Source organism: Condylura cristata, unplaced genomic scaffold, assembly GCF_000260355.1.
Source record: "Condylura cristata isolate star-nosed mole 26May11 unplaced genomic scaffold, ConCri1.0 scaffold00026, whole genome shotgun sequence".
NCBI lineage: Eukaryota > Metazoa > Chordata > Mammalia > Eulipotyphla > Talpidae > Condylura > Condylura cristata.
This window is the reverse complement of record NW_004567127.1, coordinates 13,830,220-13,849,985: the sequence shown is the minus strand read 5'-3', so window position 1 is coordinate 13,849,985 and position 19,766 is coordinate 13,830,220. Positions and strand designations below refer to the sequence as shown.

The window sequence follows — 19,766 nt, the reverse complement described above, 5'->3', positions numbered from 1 at the left end:
GAGGGAAACTTTAGGAGAATTCTAGCATTAACTAAAACTTTAGTTTCATATTCCATTTGTCATGTCTAGAAAACATATGACTGATATATGACATACTTAAGATGACTTTACAAATGCAAGATGGGTAAGAAAATTTGGGAGTATTTTCCCATGGAAATGTAGCTACTGCTTCTACTTTATTCTGAGAATATAATGACATCTTTTGAAATCTATAAAAACACCAAGCACGCACACACACACACAAACCCCACTTGTTTAATTAACAGAGAATACCTGTATGGTCATTTTATTTTATTTATCTGCCAGTGAAATCCTAAGAGGCATAAAATCACTAAAGAGATTGGACAAAGCAGGTAATTGACACCATAGATCATTCTGTGGCTTCATGTTTTATTAGTTTTATCTGACAGCATAAAGACATACATACATATCAAGGTAAAGAAAGAACATGTAAGGATCTAATTGCAGGGCCTCACTGGTGGAACATGAGATGATCAGTTTAATGTTTTTACAACTTTGCAATTTTGAAAATATAATTGCATTATGGGAAGAGCAGGAGGAAAAGGGGAAGAAGACAGAGGCCTAATCTTCACCACCAGCAAGAGCAGACAGTTTGTGGACACTGATGCTAATTCACAAAACTGCAAGTTAAATCCTAGGTGCAGAACTATTTCTTCTGCCATTCCTCTCTTTGAATTTTTCTGTATTCATGTATTCAAAATTCATCATGAAGAATAGTGTCTTAGATTTTTGAAAAAAGTTTTGAACACAAGAGATTGACTTTGTGTGATACAGACAACACGTTAGTAACTGTGAGATAACCTATGTTCTAACAATACAGATCTTCTATATTAAGAATTTTAAGTTCTGCCAGTTTCTACTTAATCATTCTTTCAGAGTTCCTTTATTCATTTCTTAAAACAATATATACTTTATGTAAAATATAAGAATGAACGTACTATCGCAGGTCAGTTTTTACTGACACCAACTAGTAATATATTTACTGCTTGCTGCACGTAAGTTCAGGTAAGAAACAGGCGGCACTTTTTTTCTGATCCATGCAGTAAATGTTCACAAAATTCAAGCAAACAACTAGGTTCCTGTTGGCTGAAATTAATCCTCTTGGCCACGACAGAAGGATCAACAAAATTAAAAACACTCATGGTTTCATCAAGACTGTGCCAAGCTAAATTAGTCCTGGAAAGGGTTTGGCTAGAAAGACCACGGAAAGAATTGGCAGCCACGAATTTTTCACGTGTTCTTCTATGCAGTTGAGACTATTTCCTCCTCACGTAGCTTTTCTGGACAACATAGGCTTTTGCTACAGAGGCATTTCAAGTTTCAAGTAAAATCATCCTTTCGTGAGAAAGCTGAGAAATGCTTCTCTAGTGCTTGTGATCCTGGAAACAGTTTACTATATGTCCTTAAGGCAAATGCCAAGAGTCAAAGAAATTGCAGAACAGTCTCAGAATGTAAACAATAAAATCGCTGATCAAGGAGTTATATCCGTGGGTGAAAATTCCCCACAATATCAGTTTCTTGATTTTGGAAGTTTATGAGAATTTTATATCCTAAAAGTGCTATGCGTATTTTTTTCATTGCAGAGTCTTCTGAAGAGGAAAAAAGTTCATGATGGGGCTTCAAAAATCAAAACAAAACAAAAAAACATTGCATGGAGAGATACTCAGAGACTAAGCAGTGTTGAGGTTTGTTTTTGTTTGCTTATTTTACTTTCACATTTTGCTTTTGTGGTTGGCATACGGAAAACCGAACTGGGAAATCATAATGTTGGAGTATTTTAAAGGCATGCTGTCATAAATATTAACAAGCTTGTTTATACAGTAAGACCTCTGAAGAAAGTGCTCGGCTCGGTGCCACATTCCTGAATAGCCACCATTGGTTTCTTTTTCTAAATTACCCATATTTACAGGTTTCACAAATATCCCAGAAGTCTTCCCAAGGTGCTTGGCGACGAGAAAATTCATGGCGATGTCATCACAGTTTTGCGTTTCATCGATCAAAGCGTGGACGGAGGCAGGTTGCTTCTGAAACAGTTCAAGGTATTTGCTGTTGAAGAAGGAAGCGCCGATCAGCACCATAGAGTAGTGATCACCATTTCCAAACTCTGGTGTTTGCAGTTCAAATCCTCCATAGCTGTAGATGCCAGAGGAAGTAGAGACATGCTTTCTAGGAACAAATCCTACAATTTGATCAGGAAATTGCTGAAGAGATGGAAAAAGAACCATTAACTGTGACATTTCTTTAGAGTAGGCATATTGAAAAGGGCAGTGACTTCTTAGAATTTAATTGAATTGTCAACTTTATTTCTGGTTTTTACATCTCAGTTTCCTCTAACTCCAGGCAACTTTGTAATAATTAAGTTGCCCTGATATTCTTATAGGACAAATTCCAGCACAATCCAAATTTCTATGAAAACAAAACTTCTAACCTCAGAAATATTCTTCTCAATCAAATATTACCTGACATTGATAAATTCCAGTCACTAGAGTCCAGTTTCTCCCACTTTGCTGCAAGTGAAGTTGAGTATACTAATTTTACTTATAGTGGAGGATTAGAAAATCTGATGGGATTATTTTGAAAAAAAATTAATATTTTACTTATCTAACTAAAGTTATTGTGTATGGGGTCGGGTGGGGTCTCAATCCAAGAGGGTGAAAGAAATTTCACAGATGGCCAGTGGAAGAAAAGGGAGGTAGCAGGTAAAAACAGACACAAATATCTCTCTTGTCCTGCTGGCTGGTGACCCCAAATCATTCTACTATGTAGGGCACTGGCTTGGGGGGAGGGCTGAAGATAAGGGTCACCTCTTGGGCAATGAATTGAAATTGTTCTTGCTGTTTGATATATACTTATATCTATATTTATAGATATAGATATCTATATATCTATATATCTATTCTAGAATCATGCTTACCTGCCTTTAGTTGTGACTCACTTGGATTGTTCCATTAATCATAGTTTCTGTATTGCCTATACCCCTGGCATATTAGGCAAAGTGATTTTTTTGACCTGTACTAGAAATCTCATGGGTAGAGTATTGAACTTTTGCCTAAGACTTAGCTTTTAATTTTCAGTACTGGAAAAATTGCTGGTAAGGGGGAAAAATGCTAATTAGTACACTAGGCATGAAGTAACAACTGACATTTTTTGAATGCTGACATCTGGAGAGTCCTGTGAGCACTTAGCATTAATATCTAACAGTGTTATATCCGAAGTAGTTAATTAAGGAGACACTCCAGTGCTAATTAAACCATTTAATTGATAGCATAGAGTTTAATTGACGGGTTCACAGTACCTGTATGTAGCTCTGGTTTCTAGTAATTGTAGTGCAACTTATAAAAATGTGTTATTGCTAACACATTAAATAAGGGTGTTTTTACAGATTAGTAAGAAATTTATGCCTGCTTATTCCACTTATGATTTGGGGGTTTGGGGCAAGAACCAGCTGTGATCACAAAGATATATACAGAATCATTATTATTCATTTCTAAATGGTGACTTCAGATTCAGGATTAAATTTTGTAGATTTAATTGGTGCTTTAGTTTAAGGAAAGCTATCTACAAGTAACATAGAAACACATTTCTCTTTTGAGACATAAGTCTAGAAAATATTTCTGAACCTTAGTCCAGATTATTTTCTCAATATTCTTTGGGAAGTAGCTCCAGTTCTCCCCATATTTATATCAAATATAGAAAAAAAGATACCATAATTTACAGGTTGGTTTTACTGAGTACAGGAAATCTTTATTATCATGTAACAAATTTATCTTTCCATAACGACTGTTTAAACGCTTCTGAATTACCCCGGTTAAGTCATAGACAAGACTTGATACTGAAGAGTTCATAAAGGACATAGAAATATTACCTGCCAAACTGAGAAAGCAAAATCAAGGTCTTGGGCACTAATAAGTGTGTCATCATCTACCATTAACACTGCTGAAAAGAAAGGAAAAAAAATTAAATAGAACAATTTGGAAATGGAAACAAAATTAGTAAGGCACAATGGTGTCTATAGATTATTCAATGAGACACTTCATGACAAAATAGTAAATAAGCAATGTATTGTTGGACAAGAAAGTTTTATGGCAACTACTTTTACAACTGCGGGGGGTGGGGAATTATCATATAGTTATCAGCTATTATCCTGGAAACTAATGAATCTTTAAAGATATCATACTGAGGTTCTTTTAAGCAAATTAAAAGCTCATGCACCCACTGTGAATGGGTGAAAAAAAGGAGGTAGGAAAAATACATAAAGCATAAGCCAAATGGCATTTTACTACCTCTGTGATGCCTATCTTCTTTTAACATGGAAACTTTTTGTCATTGTTGCAGTAGGTATGTTACTTCTTCCCCAGAAAACTGTTTCTTGAAATTACCTTTTGTTTTCCTGAGTGCTTTCTTATGATTAAATTTCAGTATTTTCTCTGATTTAGCCAATTGGAAGGCCAAATTGCCCTCCCCCCACAGCCCACCCTTCCCCCTCCCTGCCCCCCTCCTCAAGCTCTTGTTAGTTACTGCCCTATGACCCAACTATAGATTACCATTGGTTTCCAGTTCTGGAAAAACCTGGAGTCGATTTCTCATCCTGTTTGTTGTCTGTACTTTGAAGATTACAGGGATGGGGTGAGGACCTAGCGAATTCCATAATTCATCTGGTCCCTTCTCCCCAATATTGTTCCATACCACAATCACTTTGTGCAAATGTGGTACTGCCTGGTAATGATTTAAAAGTCTCAATAAGAGATCTGTTCTGTTGTAAGTCTGCATGATGAGAGTAAAGGAATCCAGGGTGGGCTTGCCCTGGGATTTTATTTCTCTACGTAAAGTGAGCATCTTGTCTTCTTTGATAGTAGGAAGCAAAGTGGTCAAAGCCCCAGCTACCAGTAATAACACCAGGATGACCACCAAAGAGAGACGAAGCACTCGAATCCCCATCACTCTTCCTGGAAGTTTGCAGATATGGCAACACCTGGAGTACAAGTAGAAATAAAATACAGAATAGGAGCACTGTTAGCAGTCACCATGGGTTAGCTTTTGGTTTTTAATTTTTTAAATTATTTTTTAAAGAATTATTTATTTTATTTAAGCATACAAGACCTGGGGTACAGGCTAAAGGTGGTGGTGGTGGGGATAAGAGGATTCACTGGGCACAGAGTATGGAACAGAACAGGCAGATTGATCAAAAATACACTGCTGAGGGGATGAGAGGAGAGGTCTGCCGTACCATGTGGGTCATCACCAGGGCAGGGGATCAAACTTGTGCTGCAGATAGCTTCATAGTGCTGTGCTTTAACCCCTGAGACATCAGGGAGGGCCCAGCCTTTTTTTTTTTTAAATATTTGTTTATGCATACAGAACTGGGTACAGGCCAGAGGTGCAGGGACAGTGAGAGGATTCACCACACACAGAGTGGGGAGCAGAACAGGCAGATCGATGAAGTACGCTGCTGAGGGGAGCAGTGGGTGAGTCAGGAGACGTCTGCCACGCCATGTGGATCTCCTCCAGGGCTGGCAGGAATCAAACTCATGCTGAAGTGGCTTTAGCTTCTTACTGCTGTGCTTTACCCAGCTGAACCACCAGGGAGGGCCCAGCTTTTGTATTTTTAATAAGAAAAGAGGTTAATCTTATTTTAGCTGATTCCAATTCAGCTCTCCCTTCTTTCATATGGGGATTTGACCTAAGATAAAAAGTCCAGTGAACAAGCTTTCCCTTCTAAGCCTGCTTGCTTTACCACTGCAGACAAAAGACCTCCAGCATAGAAATAGAAAAAATTAAGCAGTTCATTTTAATATTTGCCATTACTTTACAACTAAAAATTTGGAACTGAGATTATTTCTTCAAATGGGATCCTAGTACCCTTGGTAATATACTCATTTTTTAAAGTTTAATTGAGTTATCATAGATATATGAAAATTGTACAACTTGATGTCTTGGTGTCAGTTTTATTCCAGCATACTAACTTTAGTATGCTGCCATAGCAGACTTTTTCCAAATGAAATCACATGCAAACCCCTAACATGAAATAAAGTATAATAGTAGCAGTAACTGCAAGCAAGTACCTTGAGTGTATTACTTTTAGAGCCCTGTACTTTATGTTTTGCAAGTTATAGTAAGTAATTATTTATTTAGTAAACTGAACAAAAAGGTACCAAGCATTTTTTTGTGCAAGGCATTTTGTAGGTTCTAGAACTACAGCAATACAAAAGACAAGGTCTCTGTAAATAGCAGAGGAGAGTGGAGAGACATAGATAATAATAAATACAGTTAGATAATTCAGGATAGTCTGAATGAAGAGAATAAGTGAGAATGACATGATAAGCAAGAGCCAGATTAAGGAAGAGCCTGTTAGCCTGACTGAAATGAAAGGATTTTATTCTGACATGGGACATCACAGCTGGGCTTGGCTCAGAGGCGTCTTTACTACTGTTATTCCCTTTTAATAGTTCAGATGCTTACAGAGGTTAAGCAACTCGCTCAGGATTACTAAGAAACTTATATTGTGGATTTAAGATTTACATCCAGGTAAATTTGCTGCCAAGAGCCCAGCGTGTCATCATCCTGTGCTTGGGAGTCAGATCCAGGTTGAGCTGGGATAGGGTGAGCTCTAGAATTCCTGAAGCACCCTCTCCCGCTCTGTGCACAAGGTGTAATGGCCAGCTTCACACTCCCCTATTCACCCAACCCAAAGGAGCCGCCACAGATGGCTACAGCATAGTAGGTCAACAAATAATTTCTGAGTGCATTCTTTAGAGTTCCTGGTCAAAATATGTGTTTAATCAAACTAAATCATATGTGTAAGGCACATATGGTATGTTAAATCTCAGATTTATAGAGACCTGCAGCTGCGATTTGCTGACCTCCAACATTCATTTCATGATCACTTCTGCTGCTTCTTTCTAAGTCACTGTCTGCTTTCAACTGCCTCCAGTTTTATGTATGTGCATGTGTGTGTGTGTGTGTTTAATTCTGCTATTGCTTTTTTTAACTCCAGACTTTACTTGTTCCTCTACAAACCTCCACCAGCTTTTTAGGTATGTGTATTTTGTATTTTGTATTTTGCAACTGAGCACTCCTGTTCATGTAAATCTCAGCATATATCCTAGATCTATTCTACTCCTCTTTTCAATAACAAAAGCCAGAATGAGGAAAAAGAACGTTCAAAGAAACTTCGGAAAAGACTTAGAGATCAACCACGGGTTTTAAATAATATTTTTAGGATATCATTCAGGAAAAAAATAGATCTCTTAGAACCAGAAAGAGTGAGATATTATTTTTGATGAGTTTAAAGGATCCTTAGTCTATCTTTTACTTGCTTGATACAATTTCTCTTAAACTATACAATAAGCATATCCTCACCTATTTCTAAATAAAGGCAAATAGGATAAAGCTGGAAGACTTCTCACTGCTCACAGCTGTGCCATGCTTACTGTACAGAGCAACCGTTACTGTGCTTCTTTATATAACACTGTCTCTGTACAAGTTTATTTTTGGTTCTCTCCCTCTTCTGGATGTGCAATGTATGTGCCTATCTAAGCTCTTGATTTCGCACCTCGTCGATGATGTCTGGCTTTGCCAGCTAGGCCACCTAAAGCTGTAGTTAAATCTGCCTGTCGAACAGATTCAGTTCTCAGTGAAATCATGCTCTGCTTTCCAAAAGATGTACAGTCAACCTTTGTTTCTCATCGAGACTTGGCAACGGTCAGGTTAAAGTGACAATCACATTTCTGTGATCTTGTTTCATGTTTTGAGATGTGTATGTCATGGCAGAACCAGCTTCTCTGTCTATAAATCAGCAAAGAATAGGGAGGCTATCCAGACCGTGGCTTTAAGATCTTCTTTTGAGGTTTGTGAGAATGGGAACTGTGAGGGGTAGAGGAAGCTACTCCATGACATGTGGGCAGTGGGGCTTATACGAGCAAAGGAAGAAAGTTTATTCATAAGGACAAAGGCATAGTGAGTGTCATTCAGCAGCTCTTCATTTCAATAGCCCAGATCTGAAAAGCAAGGTTAGCTTGTGGTCACCTTTTCGGAGAGCTCGCAAGGATATTCTCTCCTAGACTTTGTCTGCAGCCAGTCTGTTAAGCAAAGCAATTTTGTACTTCCCCTTTTGTCATGGTCTTACTCTAAGACATGAATAAAATGAATTATTTTTGAAGTTACCTCAGCTTTACCATGATTACTTTTCAAGGACAGGAATTTAAGGGTTTAGAGTAACATGTTGTCATTGCAACCTCTCTACTTTAATGCCACCTGCTGTTGTTAATGCAGTCAATCAAAAATGAGCCACTATACACTAAGGATACTGGTTCAAAGGCCTTGAAAATCCTTCTAATGTTGAATAAGAAACAGGTCTTGTGAAATATATTTTCAGTTCTGCATAAAAATGGTTATTAATATAAGCACCTAGAGTGAAGAATCATCTGACAATTGCATTGAAGTATACCCTGATTAAAGTCTTTGTTCATTTTGTGTAGCTGAGTACAAATAGCATCTTGTAAAATGAAGAGGCTTTCTAGTCTCTAAAGCAGACATTGATAACATATTATCTGGCATTTTTAGTCTAGAAACGTAATTAAAATTTACTACTACAGCCTAAAATAAATATGCTTTGTCAAAGACACTTACAAATGACTGTTTCACTTTTCTCTATGCTTTTACATAGGGGTTATTTCCAGATCCATCACAGAAATTTTCTCCTTCAGATAGCTTCTAGTCCCTTATTATACTGTTATCAAAAATGTTCTGGGTGATATGAATAATTTATGTCTTTAGAAATACAATGTAAATATTTCATGTGGTATTTATTAAATAATGCAACCCAATACAACTATGTAAAATTTTCAGTCTGTATGGAAAAGCAAGAACAAGAACTTTATACGCTGCTGCAGATGACACCTCTGTACTTTGAGAGCCACTGAGGTCTCTAACTCACTGGTGAGCCCATTAGAACAGCCTGGAGAGTTATGATGGCTTAATTATCATCTACTTGCCTATTTAGATTTCAGTTTATAACTTTCTTTTGTTCCTTCTAGAGAAAAATCTATCATCTAATTCACAACTTTGACTGTGAATGGGTAATATGAGGAAGATAACTTACATCTTACTTGGAAACAACCAATGGATAAATATATTGTTTTCTTGTGCTTAATTCCTAGAATATCCTTCCTAGTTCTGTTTTTCCCTTATTTCTTTTCAAAGTCATGTCTACATATATTTATAGGCACCTGTCACTTTCGATTACCTTCCTGCCTTTCTCCTCTTTGAGACTATTACCATCTGTGACTTTGATAAACAGTCAATGTCAGCAAAAGAATATACAAATTCTGCTTCTTCTCTAGTTACCTGGAAAAACCAAAGATACCCAAATGAAACTTTTTATTAACAATAGTCTTTCACGGGTAGAGAACACATCTTTCTAGCTATTTTGCTACTGCTATACTAGCATTTCTGCAGCAGAAGATTTCAACAGAGGATGATTTTACTCTCCATGGGTCACTAGAGAAGTCTGAAGATACTTTTGTCAGGGCTGGAAATGAAATGCTGTTGCCAGTCTAGTGGGTCAAGCTCTGGATTACTGCTAAATAGAAAACAAAGACAATGACCAGAATAGTGTGGGCATAACAAAGAATTATCTAGACTAATAAGCCAATGATGCTGATGTCGATTTACCCTTTTCTATGTACAGTAGCCTAGTAAGACATACTTGCCATGATGGGGAGGAAGCTAACCAGATGGCCTCTGAAAATCCTACTGCAAGTTTTAGAGGCATACCTCTAAAACTGTGGGTTCCTATGTGCTGGCGACTAGCTGGCCACTCATGGGCAGCTGTGACCTATTTGCTATCTATATATCACAGCAGAACATTCCTTGACTAGCTGTGGAATATAGCTCATATCACAAGGCAGGCCCAGAGATGCCCAGGCAGCTGTTGGCTTCATTATGTGATTATCTCCATGGTGGTCTCGGGATATCTGCCTGTGATATACATCGGACTTTGCTGACGCAAATCTCTCTTGACACACAGGGACAATGTCCTCCTCCCCTGTCTCTTGTAAAACTTAGTCCCCCATTCCTATCCAGACCCTATACCTCATACCACTGTCACAGGATCAGCTTTTACTAGCCTGTTTGCTTACAATAAATGGCACAAAAACTTTGGCTCAAGTAGTAGAGTCTTGCCTTGCAATCTGCTCCATGACTGCTGTTTTCCTCATCATGCTCCTACTGCAAGGTGGCAACAATGTTCCTGTGGCAACATAAAATTGTCCCAATAATGCTGGTCTCATTTGTATATACACATAACTCAAAGCTGAGAGCACAGAGGCTTCCTATGCTAAATTCTTTTTTGCATGAATAAAGAATGCAAGGTGGAGGCAATAACAACTTGCCTAAGGTCATGTCTCATGCAGCTAGCCAGGCATGGAGCCAGAGCAAGAGTCTAGATCTGATGACACAGCCCATGGTTCTTTGTACTGCACTATAGTAAATTCTGCAAGGTTGGTATGGAAAATTGGTGTACAAGACTGTCACTAAGTTAACTGTAAATATAAATATGTTGGGGATTTTTTACAGTCATATTGAGCTACATTTCACATACCAAAAGTTTCACCTATTTAAAATTTACAGTTCAGTAGCTTTAAGTATATTTACAGAATTGTGTAATTGTTTAATTTTAAAATATTTCAATACTCCAAAGAGAAACTCCTTGCCCACTGGCAGTCACTTTCTTTCCCCCCACCCCCAGGTCATCAGGCAACCACTAATTAATTTTCTTTCTCCATAGATTTGCATGTTCTGGATATTTCATATAAATGGAATCATGCAATATGCAGCCTTTGTATCTGACTTTTTGCACTAAGTATGTTTTCAAGGCTCGCTCATGTTATTGGAACTGTTAGTACCTTGTTTGTTTGTTTGTTTTTCCAAATAATAGTCTGTTGTATAGATGTACCACATTTTACTTACGTGTTTATTAGTTGCTGGATATTTGGGTTGTTTCACATTTTGCTCTTATGAATAATGCTATGAATATTCAAATACAAATTTCCATGCAATCATGTTTTCATTTTTCTTGGATGTATACATCAAGGAGTGGAACCGCTCCATTATTACATCCAAAAATTTAAATATCTGAAAATTGAAGTAGTTTTTGGAAGTTTGTTTGAAATTTTAAGTACTTTTCTAAAATGTGGACATAAGATAGAATAAGAAAGTAAATAATGTACAGTTTAATAAGCAAGTTAGAAATTCCTTACTGCACGTCTTTATTCAGGACATGTGAATTTTCAAAGACCTGCTATTAAGCTATTTATTACACTATCTAATCAAAGTTCCCTAGAAGGAACGATGTGTAATGGAGAAGTCTTTTTCTCAGGGCTAGTTCCATCACACAAAAAAGCAATAATGATCCAGGCAGCAGCTACAAGCAAACACGCTGGAGCACAACATGAACAAAGATCCCTCACTCTTCCCCTCACTTATGAGCTAGAAAGGCAGTAAGTACCTTGATATCCACTAAACCCTCATTTTCATTTTGCTGCCACAGACGGTGGAAAAATGATAACTGTTCTGCCATTTCACTATGAGTTTTGCCTCATATTGAACAGATTGCCTAACAACTGATGAATACAGAATTCCAATACTCAAAGGCCCTCAGCAGCCAAGTGATGAAATCATTCCAAGGTGGAATGCACAGGCAGATGCAAACCTGGGCTGCCCTTACCCCCCAAAGAGTTGGAACACGCTCTTCTGATTATGCAAGTGATGATCAGTCTCTGGCCTGGCTTCTGGCATGGCATACAGAGGGCAGACATTGCTCAAAATTGGTGCCAACATCCCAAACAAGTTCCCCTCTTCAGGGACCCTCAGCCATCCTCAGCCAACTCTAGGGGTTGCTTTGAGGCATTTTCCCTCTCCCTCCCTGAAAACTCCTCTCCACCCCATCACCTCAACCACAGTCTCTTTCAAACATCCCCACCCCTGTGAATGTTTCTTCTATCACTTTCCATCCTCAGCATCCTTGGGAACTTGGGGTCTAGTCCCACTAGACCTAGTTTCCAGGAGTTAAGACTATTTATTGTGCCTTCAGCTCCTTTTCATTCTGATGACATCGTGAAGGTAGTTTCCATTAGTCTCCATAATCCAGAACAATGCCTGGACCAACGTGTTCAGAACTCCTTGTGGTAGCATGGAATGAGAGAATTTGAGAGAACTTGTTTAAATTGTATTAAACTTCACAATAGATAAGAAATGGCTGAAATAGCACCAGAGTAAATTCTCACCCAATACAAATGAAGGCTTTAGTTAAGAGTAGGAAGTATCCAAGAAACCCTTCCCTGGGTACAAGCCCCGAGAATTCTGTGGGGAGCAGACAGGCTGCCCCTACAGGTACTTCAGCGGATCAGGGAGGTAAGACAGCCATGCACCCTGGGCTAGGGCTTGAAGGGTTTCCATGCAAATGCCAATGAATATTGCAAGAGACCCTTCTCTTCAAAATGCAAACTTGTTCTATTTTCCCCTCTTTAATCTACTGTCCCCTTTATAGAGACCTATCATTTCATTAGAGTGAAAAGCAAAAAAAGGCAGGTGCTTACTCTGTAGGTACCCTCTAGTCCACATGTGCATGATAGCTCATTAGTTTGTCTTTTTTTGTCTCCTCTATTACTCCAGTCAGTGTCAATTGATTTTATGAACCCAGCACCTGGGTAGAGGAAGGTTAGTTTCCTTCTTACACTCATGTTGGTGATTTTCAAGCAAGTCAGGAGATGTGGACTCAAGCACTGGTCACCTTTTCCCTTTGAATTCTGGGACCAAGCTATTTGCTATATTAAAGATGTCCTTAAATACTGCTTTCGTCACATGTTTTCAGGATATTCTGCAATCAAGGGCCTTTACTATCCCTGTTCAATGGAAGCTGTTGGAGAATGAATTGATTTGCCTTGGGGAGAAAATCATCCTTGAAAATTTCTCCAAACTCTTTTAGGAACAAAAATCAACATTATCACTTAATCCAGCAGGCATCACACATGATTTAAACAGATAACAATGTCTAACCTAGCTGAGAAAGGAAAATGTATTTGGGCTCAGATATAGACCAAAAAAAATCTATAGACTTCAGGACAGATGGCAGGAAAAGAAAATGAGGTCAGGACACTGTCCCAATCAGGTCACTACTGCCCACACAGCAAGTCTCTTCCATAAAATATTTAAGCAGCACAAACTAAAATTTGCTTCACTGCAAAATACAGAATGCCAAAGATAGTACATGGAAGGTCACTTAATTTCACAAATCTTTTCCAGGTGCTACATAGTAATCTGGTAAGAGATTTTGCCTTTAGTATTTTCCCCAGCTTCTGGAAGTTCACTTTTCACTGTATCTCAGAAGTGCCACTCAGCTTTTCTCAATGCTCTCTATTCTCCTTCCTAAATGACTTACCCTCACTTTTACTCCAAAAGAGTCCATGTATTCTCAGAGTTTTCTGAACTCCCAATACATGTTAAATACATCAAAATAAGTTAAAGTATTTTGTGTTAGTAACAGTACACTGCTGAGTGGAGTAGTGGGATGGCCAGGAAGTGTCTGCAGCACCATGTGGGCCACCTCCCCCCGCGGGGATCAAACTCATGCTGCAGTGGCTTTAGCTTCTCAGTGCTGTGCTCTAACCTCCTGCCCAATTTGGGAAGTTTTATGGGGAAACTGTTATTAGGAATATCCTCTCTCCCCCCTCTATGCACATTAGCTCTACTAAATCTGTTACACTGAGTCTGCTTCCTTTGTCTTTGTGCACACAGATAGTTGAATCCCTTTCGAGCATGCACCCCTTAATAGTTTGGGGTCTCTGAGTGTCCCCTGATTTGGAGCATTAACAATAGTGGTGCACTGGGTTAAAGCACAGCATTATGAAGCTAGCTGCAGCCACTTTAGCACAAGTTTGATCCCTGCCAGGGAGCTAACGGGCATGGCATGGCACATTTCTCCTGTCGCGCCTGCTGCTCCCCTCAGCAGTGCTCTTTGTCAATCTGTCTGTTCTGCTCCCCAATCTGTGTCTGGTGAATCCTCTCAACGCCCCTTCACCCCTGGCTTATACCCCAGTTCTGTATGCATACATAAATAAATCTTTAAAAAATAATAAATCCCATCATTTTGGTTTAGTGCTGTCCTTCCAGCATTTTGAAACAAAGGTACTGAAACAGAATTGCTAAACATACTGATCAATGACTACATTTTCTATGACAGAGAGGCTGCTGTAACAAGTCATTTCTCACTGGAAGCTGTAAAGGAGTAATTTCTGTACTGGCTGAGTTAAAGATAAAGTCCTGTTAGCAGACAGGAGTGAGCCATTCCTTTATAGATAAATCAGGTAAAATAAACACCAGCACAGCATTTAAAACCTATGTAGCTACTTCTCTTCCCAACCCTACCCCATTATTCATAGCAAAGTCAGACTGCTTTTCCTCCTAAGCCTCACAACACAATATATTCCTACTCACTATTTCTTCAGATAGCTATCATCAATTAGCAAGATAAGCTTTATCACCATTAAGAGGAAATGACATATAAATATTACAAAATCTTCTTAAGGCACAGACTCCTTGAACCCAGCCATTTGTTACTGAAGGAAACAGTGAGATTCTTTATTGAAATTCTGTATTCCCAAAGTCCACAGTTCCAAATCATACTAGATAAAAATACCTTCTGGTCTACATCTTTCCCTGGCACTACCAATTAGTTACAGCTGGTGGGATGATAATGATGCTGATATCTGGAGAAGACCAAGCCCAAACATTAGGGTAGAGGTAAGGTGATTTTTACTCCTAAAAGGAACATCCAACCCTTGTAAGGACCCAAGGAGTCAAAGCATCCCGAGAAGAAAACCTAGAAATAGAAAAGCACTTTTAGCTCTCAGCACAATACCATACAAAATTAGTTCCAGAAATGGGTCAAAAAGAAACCATGTACAACTGCAAAATATATATATATATATTTTTTTTTCCTTCAGACTACCAGTTTTTCATTCGAATTTCTGACTTTAGTTACTGGAAAATGGTGGAATGGCAATTATAAGGAATAGATCCCTAGAATATTGTATAGAACTTCCTCTCTTTTATGTAATACTGGTTTTCAGCTATAGAATCACATTTCAAAATCACTTCTCTAAGCAAAATCTATTGTATACTAATGAATATAATTTATAGTTTTAGATATCAAATCAAATATACAAGTAACTCCAATTCATATGAGCTTTCTAATTTTATTAAAGGAAGTTCAAAACATCCATGCTGTATATTTATCCATCACAAAGGGTAGGTTTACTACAGGCTTAGAGCATTGTCAGGCCTTTGGAAGGCTAAGATAGGCTGTTTCAGTTCCTACCTTCCCACTAGACAATAGTAATACAAGTTGTCAAATCTCTTCCTGTTTAAAGCTTCATATTGGGCCTTCCTTGTGGTGCAGGGCTTAAAGACACAGCACTCTCAAGCTATCTCCAGCCACCTCAGCATTAGTTGGATCCCCAGCCAGGGAACTGACCCACATGGCGCAGCAGACCTCTCCTGTCTTGTCAGCCATGTATTTCAGTAGACCTGCCTGTTCTCTTCCCTACTTTGTTCCTGGTGAATCCTCTCACTCCCTCACATCTCTGTCCTATACCCCAGTTCTTACATGCATAAATAAATAAATCTTAAAAAAAAAGGCTCTATGATATCTTAAATCAGTAAAGTTTAAATTTTTAGAAAGAAGGGGATTAAAATATATGTACTCTATCTTGTAGATGGTATAGCTAAAACTGAGAATAGTAAATGATTTTTCCTTAGCCACAGAAAAGGCTGTGGGTCAGCAAATCTCCTGATTCAGAGTGAGTCACTATGTAATTTCAGTGTCCTCTGCATAGTTCCAATTGTCAGCTTTATTCAGATCTATAAGATTTTTTCCAGCTTTATAGATATTGATTTCACTACATAATCTGGACTGATGTCTCAATGGATAAGACCTAAAAGAGGACAGACAGTATTTTCTAATAGACCCTGGCTCAAGTAAGAACTTTTATTTCCATAGAAGCAAACATACCTCTACAAAACATAATTTTCCTCTGATGAAAATTCTGGTACCACACCTGTGTTCACAGTAGTATCATCCACAATAGCCAAAAAACAGAAGCATGTCCATTGACAGGTAAATGGAGAAATAAAATGTATAAACATATGGTGGAATATCATTCAGCATTTAAAAGGAAAGGGAATTCCAATAAATGAGAGATGAACCTTGAGGTCTTATGTAAGTAAAATAAGGCAGTCATAAAAAGACAAATATTTTATGATTCCATTTATATGAGTTATCTGTAACAGTCAAGTTCAGAAAATAGATAGTAAGATGGTACTTCCAGGAGATAGGAAGAAGAGAAGATGGGAAGCTGTTTAATTTGTATAGTTTTAATTTTGTTAAGATGGAAAAGTCCTGCAGATTGGTCACTCAACAACATGTGAACAATTTAACACTACACTACTGAATATGGAAAATGGTTAATGGCAAATGTTATCTCATGTGCATGTTACCACAATTTTTAAAAAGCTCCCCCCAAAAGGTACTTACCTCATTATGGAAAAGGTTTAATATTTATAAAACATTTCCTTATGGCTTCAATAATTGATAGGAACAGGTTCTCTGGTCACTATTAAGGGAAATGAAATAATTTTCTGTAATGTTTTTGTTAATCCACATAAAATTTTTTAATGCTTTTATGCCATTGTCTCTAGGCTTCACATAACATTTAGAACTTAAAAATTGCTATTGTGTGTTTGAAAAATTACAACTAGACAACAGGTAAGTGTTAGCATGTTGGTACTAACACTGCTATATTTTTGTTTTCATCATTTCCTTAACTATCCAGAAGCAGGATAGACTCATATCATCCCAACTAATGTCTTTACACATTTAAAACCAGAGCATATATACCAGGAAACAAAACCTCTGAAAACATTATCAATTTATATATGTATTCAATAATCTAGACTTTGAAGTATCTAAGATCATCTACAGTTACAACTTCTTTTTTCAATAAAGATTCACAGGGCATTCAATTTAAAGCAACTTAAAAATAAACACTGGGGTCTAAATTAATAGGGTTACAGACAAATGACATTTTCCGGTTGATTACTGAGAAATGACAGATAGCTTCTTTCCTACTCTTTACTGGCTATTGTTCAAGAGGAGCTGGAACTAAGCAGGGGTTGAGCTTCATGTGCACCTCAATTCTTTGTGCTTTTGTTTGTCACAATCTTCAATGACACGTCTGAGTAGCTGGGTTTTTCACACTCTATAGTCTGCGTAGTTAATCTAATGCAACTAATTAGTAGGAGATTATCTAAATAAATATCTAAAAGTTCAGGGTAGGAATCCATTTACTTTAAAATGTTCATTACTGTATTTTATAATCTTATAAACCCATTTAATCTTGTCATATATGAAGGAATTAAAAATTCTGATTGGAGCCTTTTGAGACACTAAATCTGTAACAACTCTCTGAAGGAGGAAAAGCATCATTTTTGATTTTTCAAAGTCATGTTCTTTCTTGATGCAGGTTATTGAGAGGCATAAGGATGGCTTAGTATATAAAGATTCATTGATTGACAGATGGCTCTCTTCTTACATCAAGGATACCTGTGGTACAAATCTTAAAGATTACGTAGTTCTAAAGTGCAGAATTGTCTTCTCTTAAAATTCGTTCAGAGAAAGAATTTTATGTCTTAATCCACTTCCTTTTCATCTCTAGCTACACATAAAATCTAGCATGTAGTAGATACTTATTAAATGACTATTGAATGAATGAAAGAAACTTTAGATTTAATATGACAACATATGTTGCTTAACATACATGGGACAGATGTTCCTTCAGGATGACAAAAGAAGTGAGACACAAACATTTCCCACATAGAATTTTTTGTGATTTAAATAGTGCTCAAATTGTATTTCCAATTAAATATCTTTCGTATTGAAGTTGGTAATTATGTCCTTCCGTACTGGAAGAGTTTAAGTGGTATTGCCACTCTTTGAAAGGAAAAGGCCCTCACAGACATATCACTTTTACAGCTTTGGTGTGAGGATTGGGGGAATTTGGGACTTCCAGGAAACCAATATAATTGAAATTATACTTCAGTTTTTCCAACTTATTTCAAAACTACTTGAAAAAGGATATTCTTGATTTCTCCATAAGCCAGCTAAGCAATTTTTCAATATAGAATTAAATGCAGATTTTTTTTCAATGACAAAACACAAAAATACAGGCTTAAATTGCAGCTGACCTTGAGTTAAGAAAAAGCAGGAAAACAGTTTCTGAAATTTTGTCATTTCTAAATATTCTCCCTCACCAAGTTACAACATAGGGAAATAAAGCAGGTTTTTTGGGGGAAAAAAACCCAATCGCCATGTAAATATTTATCTTTAAGCTAATTTGTTTTCCCAGTAGTGCAGTAGAGTAAAATTCAAAATCTATGGCTATACGTAAGCTTCCTAAAATATATAAGTAAATGCAACTAATTGAAAAGATTTACTTCCGTGTTTAAGTTAAAATAGTGAAATATACGACAAGAATAGCAAAGACAAAATGTTTCTTCCAGTACTTAATTTCTGAAATTTAGCTGTTTTTACACAACAGTTTCAATTAACATGGGCATTTTTTAAAAAAGGTAGGATAAGTAAAAATTAGATTTGCAAAAAATAAAACCACTGAATCGCTACCTCACACATGCACAAAGTTCCAAGAACAAAACGTGCATATATCCTCAATGCAATTTTTAACACGAGAGCAAATTGCTATTTTCCTTACCTCAAGTGCAGAAGACTGCAGTAGAGCCGCCGTTTGGTTATCATAAAACGGAAGAGGCGTCTCGCTCGCCTATTCCCCCCACACTCCTAAAGGCAGCGGCATGCATTCACCCTGCCCCATCCGCTGGACTGATCCCCTGGAAAAATCACTGCCCGCAAAGTGAGCGCCTGAAGCGGGGTCCGTCCCCGGCGGCCGCCCCTCCCTTTCGGTGACGCCCCACTTCCTGTTAGGCTACAGTTCCCAACAAGCTCGGTTTTGTAGTTTACAGCCTATTTCCAAAAGCCATTTTTTTCTTTCTTCCCCAAAGCAACAACTTCTAATCATTTACGTGACAGACCTTACCCAAACAATTTTCCCGCAAGGCGCGCGATGGGGCGCCCCAATGACAGTGGGTGCCCAGGACAGGCCTCCGGACTGGCCTCCCGTCCCCGCACTCTCCCCTCTCCCAACGAGTGGGCGTCTTCTCGGGGCCCTGAAATGGGCGGTGAGGTTCAGACCGCGTTACTGTCGCGCTGCGGCCGCGGGGATGACCTGGAAGCGAAGGGGACGCGTACCAACTCAAGTTGTGTGGGATCAGCGGCAGGAGGTTGTCGGCGAAACTGCATTTGTCAAACCTCATTTCAGTGTCTCGAAGTAGCTCCCTGGAAAGGGTTTTTTTTTAAAAACACGTTGCACATTCTTTGGACAAACATTTATTGATTGTCTACTGCCAGGCAGTGCAGAGGAATGAAGCACTGTTTGGGAGCGGGGGTGGAGCGGATTACTAGAATTTGGGTGCCCGTGGAGTGCACCCAGCAAAAGCATCACTTGCGCTTCCTGTGGGCTGGCGGCTGGAGAACACGTGGCAGCCTGAATTCCTAAGCTCTGCACCGAAACACTGGATTAATAGGAGCAGGGGAAATGGCAGGGGGCAGGCGCTGG

General features: G+C 38.2%; 1 protein-coding gene across 4 annotated transcripts; it reads right to left on the bottom strand.

The window, feature by feature from the left end:
- Positions 1-282: 282 nt before the first annotated feature.
- On the bottom strand, positions 283-19,529 carry EXTL2 (exostosin-like glycosyltransferase 2). 4 transcript variants are annotated; one of them, XM_012730204.1, is made up of 5 exons: positions 19,188-19,529; positions 16,613-16,691; positions 4,566-4,993; positions 3,887-3,957; positions 283-2,222 (listed from the first exon to the last, which is right to left on the bottom strand). In XM_012730204.1, the coding sequence occupies exons 2-5, from the start codon at positions 16,615-16,617 to the stop codon at positions 1,734-1,736; spliced, it is 993 nt and encodes a 330-aa protein (XP_012585658.1). In that variant the 5' UTR covers positions 16,618-16,691; positions 19,188-19,529; the 3' UTR covers positions 283-1,733. The 4 variants fall into 4 exon arrangements, with proteins under 4 accessions (XP_012585658.1, XP_004689788.1, XP_012585659.1 ...); XM_004689731.2 differs by lacking the exon at positions 19,188-19,529 and adding an exon at positions 18,846-19,174; XM_012730205.1 differs by lacking the exon at positions 16,613-16,691.
- Between the last annotated feature and the right edge of the window lie 237 nt (positions 19,530-19,766).